The 25,160-nt window shown below is 38.5% G+C and overlaps 4 protein-coding genes and 1 non-coding gene across 5 annotated transcripts; 3 read left to right on the top strand and 2 right to left on the bottom strand.

The window, feature by feature from the left end:
* Window positions 1–954: 954 nt before the first annotated feature.
* On the top strand, window positions 955–5,975 carry LOC115735831 (triosephosphate isomerase, chloroplastic). The gene is made up of 9 exons (XM_030667256.2): window positions 955–1,212; window positions 1,597–1,623; window positions 1,984–2,053; window positions 2,858–2,981; window positions 4,261–4,345; window positions 4,424–4,556; window positions 4,632–4,805; window positions 5,348–5,430; window positions 5,542–5,975. The coding sequence occupies exons 1-9, from the start codon at window positions 1,027–1,029 to the stop codon at window positions 5,596–5,598; spliced, it is 939 nt and encodes a 312-aa protein (XP_030523116.1). The 5' UTR covers window positions 955–1,026; the 3' UTR covers window positions 5,599–5,975.
* Window positions 5,976–6,446: 471 nt separating this feature from the next.
* TRNAG-GCC lies at window positions 6,447–6,517 on the top strand. Its single transcript has one exon. It is a non-coding gene; the product is annotated as a tRNA-Gly (tRNA).
* A 165-nt stretch (window positions 6,518–6,682) lies between these two features.
* LOC115735832 lies at window positions 6,683–8,389 on the bottom strand. The gene is made up of 2 exons (XM_030667257.2): window positions 7,914–8,389; window positions 6,683–7,046 (listed from the first exon to the last, which is right to left on the bottom strand). The coding sequence occupies exon 1, from the start codon at window positions 8,326–8,328 to the stop codon at window positions 7,924–7,926; it is 405 nt and encodes a 134-aa protein (XP_030523117.1). The 5' UTR covers window positions 8,329–8,389; the 3' UTR covers window positions 6,683–7,046; window positions 7,914–7,923.
* An 11,067-nt stretch (window positions 8,390–19,456) lies between these two features.
* LOC115736013 (ER lumen protein-retaining receptor erd-2.2-like) lies at window positions 19,457–23,078 on the top strand. The gene is made up of 6 exons (XM_030667524.2): window positions 19,457–19,893; window positions 20,882–21,081; window positions 21,484–21,624; window positions 21,721–21,801; window positions 22,602–22,726; window positions 22,806–23,078. Exons 1-6 carry the CDS (start codon window positions 19,671–19,673, stop codon window positions 22,852–22,854), a joined length of 819 nt encoding a protein of 272 aa, XP_030523384.1. The 5' UTR covers window positions 19,457–19,670; the 3' UTR covers window positions 22,855–23,078.
* Window positions 23,079–23,340: 262 nt separating this feature from the next.
* Window positions 23,341–24,764, bottom strand: LOC115736015 (type III polyketide synthase B). The gene is made up of 2 exons (XM_030667526.2): window positions 24,537–24,764; window positions 23,341–24,410 (listed from the first exon to the last, which is right to left on the bottom strand). The coding sequence occupies exons 1-2, from the start codon at window positions 24,721–24,723 to the stop codon at window positions 23,416–23,418; spliced, it is 1,182 nt and encodes a 393-aa protein (XP_030523386.2). The 5' UTR covers window positions 24,724–24,764; the 3' UTR covers window positions 23,341–23,415.
* Window positions 24,765–25,160: the final 396 nt, after the last annotated feature.

Raw genomic sequence — 25,160 nt, 5'->3', positions numbered from 1 at the left:
AGCGCCTTCCGTGGCGCGTTTGTGTCACGTTCCGCGTCCATATTATTATGGTCATTTTTTTTTCTATTTTTGGGCTCTTCGAGTGTTGGAATTTAGCCCTGTTGTCTCCGTCAACGTGACGGTCCTGTAATCGCAGTGCAAAGCGCAATTGCGAAGTCCTACGATTTTCATGGGTTTTTAATAAGGGCCGCCGGCTTTGAGAAATTGGCCATGGAAAGATGAAGCTCGCGAGTTCCCCCTTCCAACCGTAAATAAATTATTCTGATAATCGAAAGGAATACGATATTTTGTCAGAAACAAACGTCGTGCTAGACCTTTACTGAGCTTATCATCTAATAAATGTTCTTTTAACTTTTTGACGAGGCTTAGGATTTAGGAGATCAGGGAAAGAAATTACGAGCAGAAAGTGAACAAAATTTTAACTTTTTTTTATCCCATAATTTAAAGAGTTCCCTCATTTTCCTTCGCTTTTCTCCCATTAGAAAAATGACAAAGATAAATTAAAAACTTTTGATTTAATTTGCGAGGTTATTATAAAAATTTTGATCCGTCCAACTCCAACATATCATTAAATTAAATATCCAATTTAATTCCCGAATTTTTAATTTTTCAATTTAATTGCTCAATATTTTATAAGAAAATAATTTTTTTTTTTATAAATACAGTGTTACTCAAATGTTGGGACTTTTTTTTTTATTAAAGTAATATTAGACGTCTCGTCGAGCAAAAATTTAGGATGTATTTATGTCATTTCCATTTCCCATTTTCCACCAACCCCCGAACCCCAGAACGTCCGCTGCAGCTGCACTCTCTCTCATCGCGTGAACGAACCATCACTGTCAGGCTCTCATCCGGAACCTGAGATTCCATTAAAAACTCGAACGCCACCGGTTAAAATCTCCTCCTCTTCTCCCCCATCGAGTCCAACCAGTAGGAGCACCCGAAGGAGAGAGAGACGATTCTCAGATCTCAACCACCACAAGAGAAAGCTCAAGGCTTAACCTCGAACCCTTCACTCCGGCTTCCATGGCGGTGGTTTCCACTTCCCTCACCTCCCAATTCTCCGGCCTCCGCCGCTCCTCGAAGCTCGACCGCTCCCCCCCCGCCGCCCAGTCCTTCACCCAGCACGTCAATGCTCGAGTCTGCTTCTCTTCTTGTTCTCCTCATCAGAAGCCGTGCAGAGGCGTCGTTTCCATGGCCGGTACCGGCAAGGTAGGTCCCAGTTACTACGCGCATCGCGTTCTTTTCCGTTCGGTCTCGAGTTCGCATTGCGTTTTTTTTTTATTTGATTGTTCGTAATTCTGTTATGTGCGACGGCGCTTGATTTTGGTACGAGTCGTTGGGTAGGGTTTTTTTTTTCTGTGATGGATGCTCACTGGAAATTTCTGTTCAATGAGATCTACGAAATTCCGTTCCGTGCATAACTTCAGTTTCTGTGGCTGGACAATTAGGCCGCGTAGAGTTTTCTAAAACGAGAATGGATGATTTTGTTTTCAGACATGCAGTCGACTGATCCTTATTGATTTTGTTTGGATAATATTCCGACATTCACTAATTAGTCGATGTCTAACGTATCATTTTCTGTTGTTATTGCAGTTTTTCGTTGGTGGAAACTGGAAGTGTGTAAGTACTCTTTTATCCCGTTGGCTTAAAATTGATGGTAAACTGAGGGTTGACGGCTTTTGAAATACTAAACTGCATGGCGTTGCATAAACCTGTTATCTCTAGCTGTTTAGTCTAATTTAACTCGCAGTAGATGAAAATGTACGTGTAGAATGAGAATGAAAGTGGCCCCAAGTAGAATTGCTTGCATCGGCACTTTGTGGGGACACAAACTCTGGAAACTCAAAATTCTACTTTTGTCAACTTCATGAGAGCTGCCTTTTTATGCTAATTATAGCGGGTTCCAAATCCGTTTTCTCTGTGTACCATTTAGTTTTGGCCTTACTAATTGTTGCATCTTTTAACATGTCTTATACGTAGAATGGAACTAAAGACTCCATCACTAAGCTTGTTTCTGACTTGAACAGCGCGACATTGGAGCCTGATGTCGGTGAGTCCAAGTTTCCTTTGACCTGATTTGTATCCTCATATCTTCTTTCCTTCACAAATTGTTAGGTTTGGTGTATACATTTTGAAAAAGTTTTGAACTTTTCGTCGAGTTTTAGGTGGAGTGATGCAGTAATAATTAGGCACTTAGAAAAGTTATACAATGTTGAAAGGGAATAGCAGAATACCAGGTCGAACGTATTCTCTTTTCACCGTCTTGAGTTAATTTCGTCCTATCTGGTAGATTTGCTCAGAACATTACAGTTGTCTATCTATTAGTGCTTTTTATAAAATGCTACGGTTCTAGCTTTGCCATGAAGATGTGATTCATTAACACTGAATTTTCTGGAGTCATGTTGCTTCCCATGGCTTAAATGTCTTTAGTACTTCCAACAATTAAGGGAACTATATACTAATAGAGTTATCTAAGTTGGATAAATTTGAAAAATTGGAGTTCAAGACAATTGCCTCAGTAATTATTTCAACCTACACAGCAAAATCTGACTATCTCTCCCATGGAATTATAAATGATGTTAAGTGTGCACCCTTTTTGAGATTGACTATCCCTAGTAGAAAGTTAAATGCATAAGATTGAGTTACTGGGAAGCATCTTTTGAGCCTCTTTTATGGCTGTAGTTGGCAGCTTACCGCCTGCTGATAACTTGTAGCGAGTGGATGGGTAAAATGCTGATAATCAAGTGCATTGCCACGCACACGCACATGCACTCTGCTAAGCTGAAACTAACATATGTTCGCCTTAATTATGCGCTTTTCATTTTGCTTGATAATCTTTCTGTGGCCTGTGCAGATGTCATTGTGGCACCTCCCTTTGTATACATTGACCAGGTTAAGAACTCAATAACGCCACGGATTGAGATAGCTTCTCAAAACTCTTGGACTGGGAAAGGTGGGGCTTTCACCGGAGAAATCAGGTAGCTTGCTGGTACATGTTAATACACAAGACACCAGAATCAAGATTTTCTCCATGTTTTTTCTTTACCTTTAATTGTCTTTTCTTGCTGGAAGTTCATCCTGGTTGAAGGAATACTTGAGTGCTAAGTTCCATGATATCATATGCATAAGTGAAAAACTTGGAACATCATGTCTTGTCAGTGATAACGTCATTTGTATTTGAAGATCCTGTTCTAGGAAAAAAATTATAACTAACAAGCCTACTGCAAATTAATTCTGGTCTTTTTGGTCAGGTAAAGGACTGACACCAATAGAGAGCATTTGAACTCCATGTTGGCATGACTGAATTTGTTGAACTTTTCTTGATCCATGAATAAAGTCTGTTCAGCCGTAGTTTCTCATTTGAAAGGGAGGAGGAAGTTGCTAAAGATACTCTAGTTCTGCTTCCCCTGGCTAAAATATTGATGATTCTGCCAGTGGTGACTATTGATTAATTGCAAGTGTTGTAACTAAACCAAATAATGGGAAAATTACAAGTTCCAACTAGATAAATCACAGTTACTCTTACAGACAAAGTTTTTCTCATTAGTAGAGCACTTAACAAAAAAATATGAACCAAATAGTGTCAGAAGTTACTGTTTCAGTGTTTGCCTTCAAGGGAATGTGTACTATCTGCAAAATGTCTGGCATGCTTTGCACTTGATGAATGTGGATTAACAAGTCAGAGCAGCAGCGGACATGCTGGAGTGTCATTTATAAAAAGGCCTCTTGCATGTTGACTTAGCTCCTGTGTATTTAAAAGTATTTAGCTTAAAAGTTCATAGTATGGATGGTGGACATTAAAAATTACCTAAGATGATTGAAATTAACTGAGGTGGTTCCATTTAATGTAAATAAGGTAGTATTTTTGCATATGCATAAATGTGGTTTCATCCCTAGGAAGGTAATGTGGGCATTGCATGTGATTAACAAATAACTAAGGTGGTATTCTTTTGTTTGTGTACTGCTGTAGTAATGCCTAATAATGATATAAATATAGGAATTCCGTGAAACTAAGTGGGTGATTCAACCAGGAATTTGGATTTCTGGTGATTAATGGCCGTTTTAGGGTACCTTTAGATGTTGCACGCAAGAGTCAGCTTTGAGGGCAATTACATTACTCACTCATTGCTCCTTGATGGAACTCCATATGTGAAGATCATAGGATTGACATGGATTAATGAAGTTCTACTTCTAGTCTTCATCTCATGGCAGCTTTGCTTTTAGAGTAATTGCTGAATCTAATTTGGCCGTTTTTAGTGTGGAGCAACTGAAGGATATTGGCTGCAAGTGGGTTATTCTTGGGCACTCTGAGCGGAGACATGTTATTGGTGAAGATGATCAGGTAGAAGCGACTTCAATGCAAACCTATTATATTTCGTTTAAATGCAATTCAGCTATTTATGGTACTTTCATGATGTAGTTTATTGGAAAGAAAGCTGCTTATGCTTTGAGTGAGGGTCTTGGAGTTATAGCATGCATTGGGGAGCTTCTACAAGAGAGAGAAGCTGGGAAAACTTTTGATGTCTGTTTTCAGCAATTGAAGGCTTATGCCGGTAACTTTTACCTTCGTGCTTGCTTATGTATAGATGTGGTAAATTGCGAACTTATCATCCTCTTCTTGCCTGCAGATGCTGTGCCTAGCTGGGATAATATCGTTATTGCCTATGAGCCTGTGTGGGCCATTGGGACTGGTAAGGTGGCCACCCCCCAGCAGGCTCAGGAAGTCCATGTAGCATGCCGTGATTGGCTGAAAAAGAATGTCTCTGCAGAAGTTGCTTCCAAAACGCGCATCATTTACGGAGGTGGGTTGACTGAAACGGTTTTGTTCTTCAGTTTTGTCATATATTGCAGGATAGGGTTTTGGTTTGGGTTTAGAGTGTACAAGTTGGGGACTTCACGGCCTTTCTTGAGAATTGTTTGTGATGCAAGTTCATTGGCTAGAGATAAGGGTTTCCTGTATAAGCCTGCGTTTTCAGTTAAATTTTGTGCAGCTTGGTTGTATTTTTGTAAGACTAGGTAAGGAAATAAAGTAAGGGAGAAATTATGCTGCCGTCCCACATCAAAGTGGCACATCAAATACCTAGAGCACGCATCTGTTGAGTTAAAATTTTGATGAAAATTTGCTGAAACATCGAGTCCTCTTCCTGGTTAACCATTTAGTTCAACCCTGCTTCGACAGTTTCTACTATGATGTCAAATAGTTTCATTTACAGTAACTCTGGATTTTTTCTGTGGCTTGGATACTGTACCATCAGCTGTTCTGGTTTTGTCTGTTATCCTTGCTTTCAAACAAGTGTTTTTCTGTTGCTTTGTGTGGCCTAACTCAAGATATTACACTCTGCAGGGTCTGTGAATGGAGGAAATTGCGCAGAGCTTGCAAAGCAGGAAGATATTGATGGTTTTCTTGTTGGCGGTGCTTCCTTGAAGGTAAACTTTTGCTAAATCATTTCGCCCACAGCTTGAAAATTACATGTTTTTTACCTAAAAAAAAAAAAAAAAAAACACGGACGATTATCACAAAGCTGCTAATTGATGCAGGGTCCTGAGTTTGCTACAATTGTCAACTCTGTGATATCCAAGAAAGTCGCTGCTTGATGAGCATGGTTGTGGTTTTTCACAAGGAGAGCTAATAAGGGGTGACCAGAGCACATTCACACCGGAGCGGAGTGCGTCAAAGTCATGAGCTGGTTCAACACAAGTCGATTTTTCTCGGTTGTCTGATTTGTGCCCTTTAAAGGGTCTTAGAAATCTGTAATTTCTTGATTTTGCATTGACCGAACTTCTCAGAACTAGACAAATAGAAGATGATATGTCCCATAGTCATTGTATTTCAAAAAGAGTCAGTGTTCCTGAACCTCGGAACTTGTTGAGGAGTCTCATTTCCCCTTGACCTCCTGAAATGCTGAAAAAGGGGACTAGTCTGGTGGATGGAGCAGAATAATAATAATAGTATGTGATGAGATGATGGCTTGTGTTTGTTCCCATCCAATGTTAGATGGATCATAAATTCCCTTACAGCCATGCGGTGAGCGGACAATGCGAGCATCCGAATCATTCCCAGTTTTCTTAATTTTGAAAGGTCGGTCCATTCGTTCCCGTGTTCCCTTATCTTGAACCGTAAAAGGGATCGATTCCTGGAAAATTCAATCCTTTTAGAGGACAGAATCCCATTGTCACTGAACGAGGAGAGGAAAAGGAGGGATCCGATGATGTTCGAGTAGCTTGTCCAATGCTCAGAGAACTGCACTAAAAGCTTGCGTCGATTGAAGAAACTCTCCGAATTCATTTTCTCGACTAGGCTAGTAGAACTTTAGTCCAATGATGCAGTGTGCCCATCTATTCTGAAAATCGCCCCCCCCCCCCAAAAAAAAGAGAAAAATCTATTCTGAAACTACAATAATTATGTTTATAAAATTAATGTTGGAACCTTTCGAAGCATCAAAGCACCAGTGGTCTAGTGGTAGAATAGTACCCTGCCACGGTACAGACCCGGGTTCGATTCCCGGCTGGTGCAGCAACCCTCCTTTTTCACTTTTTTTTTTTTTACCACCATTTTATGCTTCTGCCGTTAATCTACCTTTCATCCATTGCACGTCGTAGTGACTTATTTTCTTGTCTTTTTTCTTATTTTTTTTAAATTACCGAATCATCACGATTCCCTTTCATCACTTTTGTTTTCTCCCGAAGGTTTTAAAAGAGCAATTAGCATTATGCACTCGAAACAGAAAGGGGAAGTAGCCCTTCTATAATACGGGGACCGGGCCAACACCGAGTTTGGGAGACATGAGATGATCAGACATTGGAAACCATGACGATTGCGACACACATCGGGCTTCCGAGTAACCTTCACGGAATGGGCGCTTCGGATTGCTTTCAAAGAACTTCTTCCGTTGTCATTTTTTTCCACCGTCATTTCTTATCTACTCTCCGTTGTCCCGTGACATATGTTGCATTGTCTGTCTTGACTTCGTCTTCTTCTCTTGTTTGGAGACTCCTCGGAGGACACTGGCATTGGTCAATGCTTATTCCACAGGTTTTTCAACCTGAAAACCGTTCATCATCGAACGAGACATGAAGAAACTCAAAGGGTGGTTCGGGGGTTCGGCTCGAAGTGGAGAAGATTTGTGTATAGGAAATGGATATGGTCTCATGGATATTGCTTTGCCCAGGTTGGTTGTTTCATTAAGTTTGAGCTATTGCAGGTTATACCCGCAGAGCTTGGCCCAGCATATTGGCACATGTTGCGAGCGTGCGTTACCATGTCCATTCCCTTCTACCGAGTAGAGATGAACAGGACATGCAGGACGCGCGGACCATTGCGTGGTAAAATGTCATAATAATGCCAAATGGGTCAACCGAGTTCGGCGCGCTAGATTACCTTGGAGCATCATGATCTCGAAGAATGATACGGGATAGGATGGATACGAGCTTAAACGATAATCATGATCATAGGACTAAAGCATGAATGCTACTTCCATGAAACTACCGGTCTGATAAATGAGTGGCTCTAACTGTAGCTTTAAGTTGCGGTCTCCATCTAGTTTTCCACGTACTCAACTTGCAAGATGAGAAAACTGAGCTGTTGTTTCTTGTTCCAAAGGTTTCGTGTTAATTCGACAATAATTAACTTAAAACTTAGGCTTGCGGGAACTTGAGAAACATGTTCAACTCGCAAGTCCATTAAACCAGATGAAACAAGTTTGAGCCCTCTGAATGAACATAGCCATTTGAGACAAAGTGCGGTTATTCAGAATATCATGTTTCTTGCCTCGTGTTCCTCATCTGCCTAACCACCCAAAGCACTTATGGACAGGATTGAAGTTTTCAAGCAGCTAAAACTTGCCATGATGAAAATAAATGAAAGATTAAGGATAAAAAAGAACCTAATCTCAGTAAAAAAAAGATCTTACATAGAAGTATTCAAAAAGGGTTAAACCAGCTTTCTTGAAAGGCAGATTGGTATTGCATCAAAACAAGCAGCAAAACTATCAAAGCGGCCACTCCCCAAGGCGAGCTTCCCTCGGCTGGCGGGCGATACATTCGACGCCGCTGGTCCCATGGAGAAGCTGTAAAGAAGGTCGTCGGGTCTTCCGTGGACGTCGACAACCACCGGACAAGGACAAGCAAGACCAGCGGTGCAGCCAATAGAATCCAGCCCGTTTGCTCTTGGACACTTTCCATGAAATCCTCGAAGCTGAAGTACCATGACGTGAAGAGGAAGATGAAGATCACTCCTAGGATGACCAAGACCGGGTACGGCAGAGGATGGAGGTCGGTGAGGGCCTCGGAGATTGAAGAGGTGGTACTTCTTCTACCATAGGCCATCCTTTATTTTCATGAAAATATATGGCAGAAGGAAGGTAGAAGATGATGGAATGTACTGTCTGCGTTTCTTTATAGGGAGAGAAGGGTTTATGGTATCGTGTAAGTTAGATCACCCACTCCAGAGCAGATATACATTTTCAATTACTTTACCAACTTCTTGACAAAATTTTCCAAGTTGGTCCCACCTGAATTAAGGGAACCAAAGAAGAAGCGACAGTAGAGAAATCCGAAGAAGAAAACGAATTTCTAGTGGCAGGACAGGGGTTACGTTTGGAAATTGTATTAATTTAGTCTTAATTTTTTTTTGTTTGCCAATTCAGTATTAAACCTTTTGTATTTGTGTTGATTCAATCCTTCTAACCAATTTTAGCCGAAAATCGCTGATTTGACGAAGCTAGCAGACTAATTTTAAATAATACTACATTATTTTCGATTTTTTTTTTAAAAATTTCTTTTACTTTTTTTTTTGTCTTCTTCTTCTTCCTCTTTTGGCCGGCGAAGTTCGCCCCAGCCAGCTACTGGTGAGGGCGAGTCTTGCTTTGGTCGGGCGAGGTGGCTCCTCGCCCGTATATGGCACGACCGACCTCATCCGGCAACGACGAGGCACGACCTTGCCCATCAATGGCGAGGCCGGCTAGAGGAGGGAGAAGAAGAGGAGGAAAAAAAAATTGAAAAAAAAATATAAAAAGTCAAAAATATTAAAATATTCAAGTTAACGCCAGCCACGTCATGAAGGACTGAATTGACACAAATAAAAAAGATTTAAAACTAAATGTCACAAATGTAAAAGGTTTATGACTGAATTAGCACAATTACAATAGATTTAGGACTTGTTTTGTTATTTTCCCTGTTATGTTGGGATGAGAGAAAGTAAATAAGAGAAACAAATCTATATATTACCTCTAATATTGAGATAATATCGGCTACCTAAATTAAATTAGGAAACCAAGCAAACGACCATAACCGAGAACGCTCTGCGCTTGTCATGAATCCACGTGTGATGTTTTGTGTAGAGCAATGCTTGTACTGAAACAAATTTGCAGAATTCGTGTACAAATCAATGCTATCACTTGGGCTACATTTGGTTGCCTGGATAAAAGTCAGGAGAGAATATGTTTTATCCTATCCTATGTTTGGTAGTCATTCTGGATAGGATAAAGTCGGATACAAAGAAGATATAGCCTGGATAAAAAAATCCCAAGGGAAAGTGAGATAGACCCGGATAGGATTTCTTTTGTCTGGCTATTTTTGTGAAAACCCTATGGTCTCCTTTTCATTCTCTTTCATTCACTCGCATCTTCCACTTTGAAGTTTCACGACAACACTTCATGCAACAGTGGATAGTCGAAACGTCTTCTTCATTGTAGCAATAATCCGACGAATTCAACCTCCTTCTCCGGTGAAGAGCCACAGACGGTTTTGCTTCCTCGCGAGGTTTCATCTCTCTCCCCCCCCTTCTCTCTCTGTGCATCAATCACTTGTGGATCTGGCTCTATTTCTTTCTTTCTAGTCTCATTTTATCTTTTTGGTTTGCAAATTCTCGTTTTGGTGGTGTCTCTCTATTCAGTTATCTGTGTGAAACATATCATCTTTTTAATTGTGAATACGTTATTGTTGTAGCGACTTAGTTAAGCGTTGGATGGGTGAATAAAGTTTTGTGTTTTGATTAAAAAAAGGGGGGAATTTCCATGAAAGAAAAGAATCACGTTTTGTTTTGCATTCTACGCGAGTTAGTGGTCTCAATTCTACTGATTTAAGGAGGAATATGACCTAGGCTTAGCAAAGTCAAACCTTTATTTGCATAGGGTCTGAAGGGCTTTTGCACTTGCCATTGTATCACATTCATCGATAGTTCTCATAATTTTAAGAAAATTGAAAAAAAAAAATTGATCCAAAGGCAAGGAGCAGCAACTAAAACGAAGCTTGTCCTAGAAACTCCATCAAAAGAAAAGCAAAGCTGTCGTGTTTGTGCAGTATTGGCAATAATCGTGGATTGATTCCGTGGGATTTTATGAAAATCTCTTGATTTGAAAGAATATTATTTTGAATGATTTTGCTATCATCTAACCTACTAGTTTGTACTTGCCTAATGTTATTCTTTATCCTCATTAGATATGGATCGGGATGATAGAGAAGAAATTTTTAGCATTCCGATATTATAGGAGATGAACCTACGGATGTTGCTTTTACATATGGTATATATGGTTGTGGCGTCCATTGTTGCTGAAAGGCACTATCGTAAACAGATATTGAAGGATTATACATTTGTCAAAAGCCTAGCTCGTTTAGATCACCTTGATTGCATTATCAACAGTAGTGATTTGAATTGTGTGGAACAATTTAGGATGGATTGACGTACATTTACTCTACTATGCGAGTTGGCACATACTATTGGTGGGTTAAAAGAAGATGGACTTGTAACTATATAGAAGAACAAGTTTCTATGTTCCTATATATACTTGCCCATCATGTGAAAAATTGTGTCATCAAGTTTAGATTTATGAGGCCTGGGGAAACAATAAGTAGGTATGTTAACTTAGTTTTAACTGCGGTGATAAGAATGCATAGTGTTCTTCTTGTCTCACTTGAACCAGTTCCAGACTAATACACCGATGAGAGATGGAAATGGTTTAAGGTATGTTTGTTATGCTATGGTTTAAGGTATGTTTGTTATGCTATTACATGAATTAATTTAATACTTTGAAGATAATGTTATTTCATTAATTTCATGTTTCTAGGATTGCTTAGGAGCATTGGATGGTACTTACATTAGGGTGATATAGCGACCAACATGTTAAGAGTCTGCTCACGTGACATGAGATTCATATATGTTTTATCCGGATCGGAAGACCTAGCAGCGGATTCTATAGTACTTTGAGATGTTATAATTAAACCAAATGGTTTGAAGATTCCCGTTGGTAAGTTAAACCTTTATAAATATGTTTCATTCTTTGTCACGTGGCTTTTGACATGTTATCCTTTGTTATTTGGTTATTAATATGTTGTAGATGCTGGGGGAGGGCTTTCTTGCTCCTTATAGAGGTACTCGATACCATCTATCTGAGTGGATAGAAGGTTGTACACCAAATTCTCCGGAGGAGTACCTTAACATGAAGCATGCTCAAGCTAGAAATGTCATAGAAAGATGTTTTGGTCTACTTAAGTTATGGTGCGCTATTCTAAGGAGTCCATCTTTTTATCCAAGTAGAACGCAAGGTTGAATGATCATAGCCTGTTACTTTATAGACAACTTGATTAGAAGAGAAATGTCTATTGATCAAATTGTGGAACAATTAGATGAAGTTGCTAATGCCATTGAAGATATGGAAACAATTGATGTTGTTGAGCCATCGAATCATTGGATGACATGGAGACAAAACTCGACAGTACAAATGTTTAATGAGTGGAATGCAAGTCGAGGTCATGAAGGAGTTGCATGATTTGATATTAAGTATAAAGATCATTTGTTTCTCATTATTGTAAGACTTAGTGTTGTAAGATTTCCTTTTCTATTGGTATTCGAAATGTAATATGATACTGGTTTGTCATAATTGAGGCATATATTCCTTATGTAATGGTTGAATTGTGGCTATACTACGGATCACTTACCTCTTCCAAATATGCTCAATTCTGTAGCATTTATCTTGTTGTTAACAAATTACCTACGTACTATTTACATACATCAATTTGATGTACGTTAATTTCGCAGTGTGGTATTTGTGAGTTTCATGAGTCCACTTAATAATTCCAAATGCTTACAAATATGCTTGTAGATTTTGCTACAAACTTCAGTAAATTAGGAAGTATGTGCTAAATAAAGGACAAAAGATTTAAAATATATTGGTTTTTGAGTCTAATTTTATTTTGTTTTTGCAACTGAGGTTTGCAAGTCTAATCATCTGTGCATATTTTCAAGTATGTATACTTTCATGGGCACTATGTGGGGCATATACGTCATTTACATTGATATCTAATTTCAACCAAATCATGAATTGGATAGGATAATCCGAATTTAAATTCGTAATTCACCAAATAATGGATATTATATGACGAAATTTCTGTATTTCTTATCCTATCATATCTAGTCCTATCTCGGCTAGAAATTCGGACGACCAAATACAGCCTTGGAGGATTGCCTTAGTGAGCACTCTTCCCACTTGGGAAGAGAGAGGTGGGGTGTTTGAATCCCTACTTTCGAGAGGAATGGGGTAGAGACGTATAAGGAGGGACAGGATTTCGCAATCTACACACGACACATAGCGCATATAGTATGACTTGTTTAATAAAACATAATAGAATAGAACCAGACACAAAAAAATGTAGCAGGTTGAAGGGATCCATTAGGAAAATTAGGCCATATTCAATAATTAATAACATCGTTGTCAAATCATTTAATATGTGGGTTTTGCAAATAGTATAATATCTTTTATGGGGAAAGTGTCAAAAAAGTTTTAAATTTATTGCATTGGTGCCACTTCAGTCTTAAACCTTTTATTGATACTGCTTTAGTCCTAAACCTTTTGCATATGTGCCAATTTAGTCTTAAACCTTTTATTGGTGTCAATTTAGTCTTAAACACTTTGTATTTGTGCCAATTCAGTCTTAAATCTTTTGCATTTGTGCCAATTGAGTCAAACCGATCAATTTTGACAGGAAATCGTTGAGCTAGATGTTAGTTATCGTATGTTGCACTCCTGGCACCGATATGACATTCTTAATATTATTTTTTTATTTTTAATAATTTTTTTGGTTTTTTCTTTTTTTCTGCATTTTCTTTTCTTGCAAATTTTTTTTTTTTTGATTGGGGGTTAGTAAGGGTCACCAGCCGACCCCTATCGGCCCTAGGGCGAGGGTTGCGACGTCCTCGTTGGTTGTCCGGCGATGGCTGCGACACCCTCACCTGGGGCCGGCAGGGGTTGGCCGGCGACCCTTGTCGGCCCCCAATTAAAAAAAAAAGAAAAAAAGAAAATTTAATAAAATAATAAAATAATAAAATAATCATTTAAACTATTTAAAAAAGATATTAAAAAATACCACGTGAGCATCGGCCGTACCGCATAGTATAACCGACATCCACATTAGTGATTTCTGGCCAAAATTGATCGGATTGACTCAAATTGACACAAATACAAAATGTTTAGGACTGAATTGGACAAACACAAAAAGTTTAGGACAAATTGACACACATACAAAAGGTTTAGGATTAAATTGACACCAATAAAAAGATTTAGGACTGAATTGACACAAATATAATAGGTTTATAAATTTTTTGACACTTTTCCCGTCTTTTATGCATGTGAGAGATTTACATGAGCGATATTTATGCATTGGGAAAAATTACAAAAAAAAAAAATCAAAATATTGTACTTGTGTCAATTAAATCCTAAATCTTTTAATCATATCAATTGAGTCTCAAGTCTTTTTACTTTTTGAGAAATTACTGACACATACGTCAGCCTTCCCACATGACTTGGCCGAAGTTGGCGTGAATAATTTTAAATAATATTTTTCACAATATTTTATCTTTTCTTTTCTTTAACTTTCTTCCCCCTAGCTGGGCCAGCGAGGGCTATAGCTAATCTGACGAGGGCATCATGGCCCTCATAGCGCCCTTGCTGGCCCTAAGCAAGGGGGAAAAAGAAAAAGTACAAAAAAAAGGATAAATAATTAAAAATTAATCATGTCTACGTCGGTCGTGCCACGTTGGATTGGCGGCATTCATGTTAGCGGTTTTTAGTAAAAATTAGTCAAATGAACTCAATTGGTGCAAATGTAATAAATTTAGGGCTTTTTTTTTTTTTTTTTAATTCTCTCCCATGCATTATGAAGTGAATTTTCCATATTTTCTCAGAGTATACTAAGGAGGGAAATAACAGAAGATTTGCGACTTGGGAGATATTTTATCCTCCACGTTTGCTTAATTCGAGTGCTAAAATATGTTATCGCCAAAGAGAATTTTTTCCCCTGATTGGTTTTTCACACCGGGAGTTTAACAAACCACACTTGATCTCGTCGAAATCCCTTTCCGTGGAAGTACTCATTAATGTTAAAAGTGACAAAGATAATATCGGGATATCTAAATTGGTTTCGACACTAAATTCATCTTCAACTTAAGCAGAATTCTATCCTATTTAGGCTACGTTTGTTTTGCGAAAAATAAATAATTTGAAATATATTTTTCTAGAGATAATCATTTATATCTATCAAAATAATTAATTAATGAGAAATGTTTTCATTTGAGCAACAATTTATGTCTCAATATTTTTGCAGATGACGAAATTTTTTTTCATTTGTTTATGTTTGTATACGACATAAGCAATTATTATTAAGAAAATATTTTTCAAATCATTCATTTTTCACGAAATAAATCTTAATGGACGTATCTTTGTCATTGACATACAAGATGGAAATTAAATAGTGCGCAGGATGGACGACATATATTGATATTCTTGTCAAAGTTACATGAAAAAAATTCAGGGTTGTTAAGTTAAAACAAAAACTCAATGCTATCACGAATTCACACAATATGTATTTTATTATTAGTATAATTTACATGTGAAAATATACCTATTTTAACGAAAGTATTTTAAAGAGATATTGTGTGTGACAATTGTATTCTATTCTTACTTTACATCGTCTAATGATTTACTAAAAGAATATTGTGTTTACTTATATACACATGATTTGATATAATCGTATCTTACATATATATGTGTATGTTACATGATAAACTGGCTAACGAAAGGGTATAAAATAAGTAAAATATCAAAGTACTTTTATGTGAGTATAATACGATATGTGTTTTATATGTGTCTAATACATTTTATCTTGTAAGAAATAGTCTTTCTCCTTAAGTTCAACATATGCATGGATTACGAGAGTTTTAAAATACGAGGATTTTACTAACAAGGAGAGCTATAGATATGGATCGTTAAATTTGTACAGTATGAAAATAAGTCAAAATGGATTAAATAGGTCAACACAACTTGGATCATACTCGACTCAACCCAAACCTAACTTGACTCACTCGTTTCAAATCTAATATGTGTATGTATTTGGAGTCACATGATTTTTTAGGGAAAATTGTCAAAAAAGTCCTAAACCTATTGCATTTTGTGTGCCAATTCAATCCTAAATCTTGTTTGTATTTGTACCAATTCAGTCCATCCGACAAACTTTGGTCAGCCGGTGCTGATGTGTCGATGATGTGGCGATTTTTAATAATATTTTAATTTTTTCTTTTTTTTCCTCTTTTGTTTATTTTTCCTTTTTGTTTTGGTCTTCTCCTTCCTCCAGCCATGGAGTCGCCGATGCAGTAATCATTCTAAGAGATGTTGAGAAAACGCATGATCCACTTTTCTTCATTGATGATTCCCAACTATGACTCCTCGCCACCCATAAGCAGAGGCTCCCTGTCTTGTAAGATAGGATAAAGAATGGCAAATCCGGTTTGTGCAGTGAAGATGAGGATGAACCAGCCTGTTGGGATATTGGGTGGAGGACATAGCCGACAGGCCACAAGCTTTGGCGCTGCCACAGTTGGGCGAGGCCGGTGCCGGTGGGTGAGGCTCGGCTTCACCTAGATTTGGCGAGGCCCAGCCTTGCCATCGCCCAGCCATGGCATCGTTGTTCCGATTCGTTCCTCTGACTCGAACCCTTTGAATCTCTTCATTCCCAAGCTAGCCACCGTGCTCTCTCTCTCTCTCTCTCTCTAATTCCTAAGGGTCGCCATGGCTAATCAATGGCGTGGCCGAGCTCATCCAGCCATGGCGTCGCCGGGCAAGGTCGAGCTCGCCTTGTGACGGCGACTCCATGGCTGGGCGAGATCGGCCTCATCCGGCGCCGGTGAACTGCTTGCCCCTTCTCTAGCTAGTTGCTAACTCCATTGCTGGAGGGGGAGAAGACCTTAACAAAAAAAAAGAAGAGAAAAAAATTTGAAAAAAATATTAAAATATTATTAAAAATTATCTCGTCAACGCCTGTTGGTGTTCACGTAGTGCCAGTCATCAAGGATTGAATTGGCACAAAAAAAGATTTAAGATTGAATTAGCGCAAAATTAAAAGATTTAGGATTGAATTGGTAAAAATGTAATAAATTTATGACTTTTTTGGTAATTTTCTCTTATTTTTACATACGTATAATCAAGAAATCTTTTTCATTGAGGGAACGGAAAAGTGACTGAACTCATGAGGAAGTTACCATCCATGGCACGATAGCATCAGAAGATATAGGAAATAACTATTCATTGAGAAATAAATCTATATAGTAACTCTAATATTTAGATAATATCGGCTACCTAAATTAAATGGCGATAACCGATACCATTAGTTATTGCGCTTGTCATGAATCAACTAGTGATGTTTTGCGTAGAGCATACTCTGTGCTAAAATGAATTTATAAAATTCGTGTACGAGTTGATGCGGCATGCAAGTGATCCATTAGAAAAAATGGGCCATATTCAACAATTAATAACAGCCTGTCAAATCATTTAATATGTAGAATTTGCAAATTAATTTTTGGTAAAATTACCAAAAAAAAAAAACTTAAACCGTGCATTTGTGTCAATTTAATACTAAACCTTTCAATTGTGTCAATTTTTTTAAATAAAAAATTGTGGCAATTGAATCCTAAACCTTTTTATATTTTGGAAAATCACCGACACAGATTCCAACCTTCCGACATGACTCGGCCAATGCTGACGTAGATACTAGATAGTTTTTAATAATAGTTTTCACTATATTTTGATCTTTAATTTTTTTTTTTTTTTTTTTTTAACTTTCTTCCTTGGCTTAGAGCCAACGAGGGCCGTGGCTGATCTAGCGAGGGCAGCATGGTCCTCATGGCACCTTTGCTGGCCCAAAGTCAAGGAAAAATGAAAAAGTAAACAAAATGAAGAAAAAGTATAAAAAATTTAAAATATTATTAAATATTGTCTACATCAATTCTAAACGTGCCACATAGGACGAGTGACATCCACGTCAACGATTTTTGGTCAAAATTGACCGAATGGACTCTATTGATGCAAGTGCAATAGGTTTATTTTTTTTTATTTTTTGGGTAATTCTCCCCCTATGAATTTTCTGTATTTTCTCATAATATATCCAAGAAGGTGCTTTTTCACTCCTCTTTTGGCTTTGACACTCCTTATTTTAATGTTTTGACGATATTATCCCTTGTGTAGCCATTACTTGTATTATAATTCTGCAAAAAAGTAATTCCTTTATTTTATTTGATCAAATCTTATTTTATTTTATTTCTTCTCTTTTTCCTTGTGAGTCCCACTTTCGTTCTTCTTCTTTCCCAACCTTTGACATTCTAAGCTATTGCAAGATCATTGTTGTCTCTTTGTTTTCTCTTGCCGGCCCTTATCTTTCCATGCCTTCCTACTCCTCAAGTAGCGGGGCAATGCGAAGGTGAATATCAATGATGCCAACCTCATCGTCCTCCTATTCCCCATTCCTTTATTGTCCGAGTGCGCAGATGGGAAAAGGAGGGGGAGTGATTCGTCGTCCATCATCCATGCTCCCATTGACCAACTTTGAGCTCAATTACATGCTATTTATTTTTACTCGGTTGATCTTCCCGGTATATTCTCTCTTTCTCTCTGTGTTAGATCATTTCTTGCTCATTTTTATGTTGTTGTTGTAATTGATAAGTCATCGTGATCTTGAATGATCCTTAAACTACGTACTTCCTTCGTGTTCGCATGAGGTTATTCGAATCTTTTATCCTGCTAAAGTTGAAAAGAGGAGTGGAAAAAACGCTGCCTATCCATGAGGGAAATAAAAGCAACTTGGGAGATATTTTATCCTTCATTTTTGCTTAATTCGAGTGCTAAAATATGTTATCGCCAAAGGGAATTTTTTCCCCTTATTTGGTTTTTCACACCGGGAGTTTAACAAAACACGCTTGATTTCGTGGAAATCTCTTTCGGTGGTACTCAATTAATGTTCAAAGTGTTCATGCTATAAAGGATAAAGATAATAGCAGAACATCTAATTGGTTTCGATACTAAATTCATTTTCAACTTCAGCAGAATTTTATCCTATTTAGACTACGCTTATTTTATGAAAAATAAACGATTTGAAATATATTTTTCTAAAAGTAATCACTTATATTGGTAGAAATAACTAATCAACGAGAAATGTTTTCATTTTGGCAATAGAAAATATCTCGATATTTTCTTAGACGATAAAAATGTTTTTCGTTTGTTCATATTTGTATATGACATAAACAATTATTGTTAGAAAAATATTTTTCAAATCATGCATTCTTTGTGAAACAAACGGAACCTTAAATGAGCATATCTTTGCCATTGATATACGAGATGGAAATTAAATAGTGCGCATATATTATTTTTTCTGTCAAGGTTATATGACAAAAATTCGGCTTAAAACAAAAACTTATTGCTATCAGGAATTCACACAACATGTATTCCATATTTGTAAAATTTACATGTGAAAGTATACCTATTTCAACGGAAATCTTTTATAGAGATATCGTACATCATCTAATGATTTACTAAAGGAATATTGTATTTACTTATGTATACATGACTTGATATAATTGTATCTTGAATATATACGTGTATGTAAACATGATAAATTGACTAATGAAATGGTATAAAATAAGTAAAATACCAAAGTATTTTATCTGAGTATAATACGGTATGAGTTTTACACATGCCTAATACATTTTACCATATAAGAAAAGGTACTTTTAGTTAAGTTCAACAGAAGCATGGATTGTGAGAATTTAATTGAAAATCACGTACATAAACGCGTTTTTATGTAAAATACGAGGATTTTACTAATAGGAAGAGCTATGGGTATTAGTCGTTAGATTTATACTTTATGAAAATGGGTTAGTACGAATCGAATCATATTCGACTTGATCTAAACCCAATCCGACCTATCCGTTTGACATCTCTAATGTGTGTATATATTTGGAGTCATATAATCTTTTACGTACATATAATCAAGAAATCTCTGTCATTGAGGGAACATAAAAGTCACTAAAACTCATGAGGAAGTTACCATCCATCGCAAGATAGCATCAGAAGATAATTTTGTTAATTGTATACAATATAGTCTACTTTCCTTTTTCTTTTTTTTTTTTTTTGGTTGCTTTTTTATCTCACGGCAAATCCAATTTCCTCTTCAAAGTTAGCTCCAAATTCCTGTTCAACGGAACCTGAAACACACGGCCCTTCTCCTCCAATCTTTCTTGGTCGATTTCCGTCGCTTTCCCGAGAAAGAGAGAGAGAAAGAGAAAGAGAAAGAGAAACAAGAACAGAGTGCGGGATCGATCACTCGAAGGAAAGGTTCGATTTTGATGCGATATGAGGCCACAGAGGACGCCGATCCACGCGGTGGCTACATGGGTGAGGAGGCAACCCCCCAAAGTCAAGGCCTTTTTGGCCGTCGTCTCCGGCATGGCGGCTCTCGTCCTGCTCCGGTTCGTTGTCCACGACCACGACAACCTCTTCGTCGCCGCCGAGGCCGTACACTCCCTCGGCATCGGCGTCCTTATTTATAAGCTCATGAAGGAGAAGACTTGCGCCGGTATTTCTACGCAATTTCTTTCTTTCTTTTTTTTTTTTTTTGGCTTCCTTTCGTGTGAGTGGTTTGTGTTTGGGATTGTATCGTATGGTGCGTATGAATCGGTTTGTGCGTTTAGGCTTTGGACGTTGGAGTGATAGTGTTGATATTTGCCACGATGAGGTTTTGTCCTGATCAGGTTCGGTTGAAAGCTTGCTAGGGTTTTCTTTATTGATGGTTCATGTGAACTTGTCTTTGCCAAGGCATTGAGGTTGTAGAGTTCATAGGCGAAAGAATTATTTGTTTTTACGTTTTGTTTGGACATGTAGTATACTTCTTGGCTTCTTATAAATGTTAAGGACCTTCGATCACGAGCTGTGCCAGAAAAACAGAAAGAGAGAGAAAGAGTACTTTATCTTATCCGAGCGCTAACAGCTCTTTGGTATAGCGAGAACCAACTTAAGTTTCTGCCACTGAAAATGTGATCAAGGACAATGGATGCAGAGTAGTATCTGACTATTTGAGTCATCTTGTTACATTTTATTTGCCCCCTTATGTGCAATTAGCCGGATTGTCGATCCAGTGTTTGCTCAATTGCCTGACGATTCGCAAAAGGACTTTCTTTTGCTGTCTGTCAGTTGTCCAAGCAATTCAGAATTGGTCTGGAACGGGCAAGCCCACATTTTGTTGGTTAGATAGTTGCACTCAGATCACCACATGTCTTCTCTGTGTTTTTCCTTGGTTGAGCAACTTGCAAGCTGTTGTTTTTTCACTCCTCTGATACAAGTTCAATATTGCAAATCGGCTGACCTTTGGCACTAGAAATTTTAAATATTATCGTCAAAGTTTAGATAGTTGTCTTGCATAGCTGTGGTCTATCGATTAGAACTGTTATTCATTGCATATAAAAAAATTCAATTTTATGACAAATCTATTATAATCTTTTGACTATAATTTTTTTAGTGGCATCACAATGTTTTGCATATGCTGATTGGAACAATATTCATTTCAGGGATATCACTCAAATCCCAGGAACTAACGGCTATATTTTTAGCTGTTAGGCTGTACTGCAGTTTCGTAATGGAATATGACATACACACAATCCTGGACTTGTCTACGTTGGCAGCAACCCTGTGGGTTATATATATGATCCGTTTCAAGTTGAAGTCCAGCTACATGGAGGACAAAGACAACTTTGCTATTTATTATGTGGTGAGTTTGAGAGGTCATCTAGTCTTTCTCGTGAGTAGTCCACGAATTGGAATTGCGTCCTTGGAAATATAGTTTATCAAGTTCTCTCCCTATTTAGTAAGGAAAATGACACGAATCAATGGTATTAGTTATGGATTTTCACATAAAGCAATTTCTGTTGCAGTTTTTTCTCCATACAGTTACAATGGCTTGTGCGTATCTTCTATCTTGAGGACACACCCCGTCTATTTTAATTGGGAGAGTTAATGGGATAAGTCATGGGATTATCGTGGTTTTGTCATTTAGGTCAACAATTTTTCTGGGTCTAATTTGGGAAGGTTGAAGAGAGCGTGAAATGCGTTAATAACCGTATGTACATCGCCTTGCCTAAAATTAGATAATCTCTCTTCATTGTGGTTACAGCTGATACCTTGTGCTGTGATGGCTTTGCTTGTTCATCCATCAACATCGCATAACCTAGTAAACCGGATTTCATGGGCATTTGCTGTCTACCTAGAAGCTGTATCAGTACTACCACAGCTGCGTGTTATGCAGAACACAAAGGTAAAAGGGAGTGTGTTGCTTTTCCTTTAACAGCACTGTATAGACAGATGAAGTTATGACTTCTTTGATGAATAACATCCTTTTCCATTCTTTCAGATTGTTGAACCATTCACCGCACACTATGTATTTGCATTGGGAGTGGCGAGATTTTTGGCCTGTGCCCATTGGGTACTTCAGGTTTGATCTTCTGAAATATGAAATTCCCTTTTCATTGCAATAATTAATTCTTGGAAAAGCTGCTTCTTGTACTACTGTCTTTAGCATTGTAGCACTAGAGGCTCTAGAGCTCTATGAATAATTTTCAGATATATTTTTTCCAACTTTTATTCTACATATACCATTCATTCCGCTCTGAAATTCTAGAAATTCCCTTTTTAGTAATCTTTCTGAAAGCTGGAAACTTCTATCCAATGTTGTGGGCTTCTTAGATTAACATCATATCTTGTCACCATTAAATATTTGGAGGTTGTGGGTCTCGGATGTTATATCATGGGAGTATTACTGAATATATCAGTTACAGTTCTGTACTTCATCCGTTGGATATTTTAGATTAGCTTCAGTCTCTGTTCATAGAAGATACTGTTCAAAGGAGGTGTTACTTGGCTATGGCCGAAGTTTGATACAGTTTTCTCTTGTTTAGCTATTCCTATCCCTCCGACCAAATATATATATATATTCCTCTTCCAGCTGAAAAAGGGAACATTCTGGAGCAAAGCCCAAAAGTTCCATTATAATGAACCCTACTGTAGTAACTCTTGATTTATTACCTTGCACATTCTCCAGCTCTTTTTCTATTGCATATTCTTGGAATAGTTTGTAAGCACCAAAGATGATAAGCTCTCCATATCCTTATTATGTTTTCACAGTTGTTGGTCCCAATGGTTAATGTACTTCGCCATTAATAATGATTGATTGTTGCATCAATGACTTTACGGTATATTATGGAGTACTCATATCTTATATCCCACTTAAAATAGGTTCTAGACAGCCGTGGGCACTTGTTGGTGGCACTGGGTTATGGGTTATGGCCGTCCATGGTTCTTATCTCCGAGATCGTTCAAACATTCATTTTAGCAGATTTCTGCTATTACTATGTTAAAAGGTCAGTTTGGGCTTTAAGTTTCATCTTGCATGTACTTAATGTTTTCATCAACATAAGTAATCCTCGAACCTTCTTACAGTGTGCTTGGAGGACAGCTTGTGCTACGTCTTCCCCCTGGAGTGGTATGAACTGCGCATTGAGATTCAGATGAGGAAGTGGGGATGGACGTTCACTGTCCTCGCAGCCTTGCTCTCTCTACCTGTTTTATATTCCAGAAGAAGGTTCTGGTTTACTTGTTATGGGTGCACATTCAGCAGATTGCTTCTTGTAAGAATCAGGGGTCAGCAACTTTGGTTGGATGTTTTTTTTAAAGTATGCTTAAAATCGATGATGATATAGGATATTGCAGCAACAATTATTTTCTCATCTCTCTCTCTCTCTTGATCTCGTTGTCGAGGCGCACACGCACAAGAATCTTGGAGCTAAATTTACATAACAAGTATTGCGACAAATGTGGATCACAACGGATGTTGAATCTGGAAATGCAATCTTTTAAGTTGTCTGAAGGCGCAATCTTTTAAGTTGTCTGAAGGCACAACCTTCTTTGTATGATCTCTGAAATAAAAGTTATCGTTTCTAATGAAAACCTGTATGGCCAATGAAATCCGCAAAGGTTGATAAGGTGATAAATTCTATTGTTGTTTTATGAGGATACGAGCGTCAACGACTGGGGGGTCTCTGGGCTTTACTCAAACGGTGAGGTTCCTCGCAAGAATACCTTCAAATGTAACCCCAGGTCCAAACGCCAGAATCAAGCCGAACTCATTATGGCTTTGGTCGTCCTTTTTCATCTTCGTGCTCTCTTCCAGCATATAATCAAGAACATACACAATGGTATTGCTACTGGCATTCCCATAGTCCTTTAGAGCTTGCCTACTCGCACTTAATTTCTCCGGCAACAAGTCAAGTCTCTTTTCGAGTCGATTCAAGATTGCTGGTCCACCCGGGTGGACTGCCCAGAAGATTTTGTTATAGTCTTGGTCGGATAAACCAATAGGTTCCATCAACTTTGTGCAGAAACCTTCGATGTTATCTTCAATGATTTGAGGAAGCTCTCTTGCCAGTTTAAAGCTTATTCCTTCTTCTGTCAACCTCCCGTCTATAATTTTTTCAGTATCTGGTAAGAAATGCTGAATGGCCGTGTTAAGTTCGAAGAGAGGCTTCTCAATGCTTAAATCTGGGTCAGCCCCGATTATCATTGCTCCGGCACCATCGCCGAATAATGCAACCCCAACGAGATCATAGGGCCTCTCGGCGCTTGGTGGCTTGTACCCAATAATGGTGGTTTCCGATGTAGCAAGCAAAACCCGGCTACCGGGATTGTTTTCTGCTATATCCTTTGCCACCCGAAGTCCGGCGACACCTCCAGAGCAGCCAACGAAGTAGAGCATGACCCGGCGGGTTTCTGGGCTGAGCCTGAGCCCCTTTGCGAGATAAAGGTCTCCACCTGGGAGACGTGCTTCGCTGGACGAGACATAGACCAAATGGGTAATGTCCGAGACGGGTCTGCCCCACTTCTTGATGCAAGCTTGTGAAGCCTCGATGGCCATCTCCGTCACCGCCTCGTTGCAGATATCTAGTCTTTGCTTCACCGTGGGAAGGCCTTCCATGGCAAGCTCTGGATACTTCTCGAGGATCTCTTCGGACATGACCACGTACCTCGTCTTGACTGTCGTCGTCTTGCCTGAGAGATCAGATCCACAGAGAAAAGTCAGACAGCATCATTACCTAGCACATTGCAACCATAGTTTTGAGCATCTTCATAACAAGGTGGAGGAAATCAAGGAGGGAAGTGCATCGAGAGAGTCACATAGACGAGTCAGCTTCCGCTTGAGGTCAGGATCATCACAGTTGGTGTTCCTGAAGTACCCATCAACCAGGAACTCCTGCATGACAAGCTGGTTAGGAAAAGCCTTGCCGAGGGCCAAGATGGTGGCTTTTCCGGGACCGGCTTTCTTCCTTGCAAAAGTTCCCTGAGCTCTCTCTCCATTCTCCATCTCTCTCTTTTTCTCCGTCGCCTAGCTGCCTGGACGCCTCTTTACTTTGAAATGAAGCAAGCAAGCAGGGTGTAGTCCTATATATAGAAAGCTAACCCGAAACTAAAAGTTCCAGCTTGAGCTGGACAAAATGAAAAGAGCCTGGTAGGAATGATGCCCTGTGGGGGAGATCTGATTTGGATATGGTTTAAGTTTGGAGGGAAAAGATTAGTTGAGAAGCAAGGCAAACACGGGGATCATGTTCAGTGATGTTGGTACGAATCCGGTAAAGTATAGGCTACACACTTTCTTTAACATGAACATCGATTCATACATGTTTCTTTGGAGTTAGCTATCACAATTCTATCATCGATTCATTTCACCAAACCCCTTTAAGCTTATTTGCCTCGGCATCTCTCCAAAGGCTTTCGCCAAAAGCCTGGCCAAATGCATCTCAA

The sequence above is a fragment of the Rhodamnia argentea genome, chromosome 11 (assembly GCF_020921035.1).
Source record: "Rhodamnia argentea isolate NSW1041297 chromosome 11, ASM2092103v1, whole genome shotgun sequence".
Taxonomy (NCBI): domain Eukaryota; kingdom Viridiplantae; phylum Streptophyta; class Magnoliopsida; order Myrtales; family Myrtaceae; genus Rhodamnia; species Rhodamnia argentea.
This window is presented reverse-complemented; position numbering and strand designations above follow the sequence as displayed.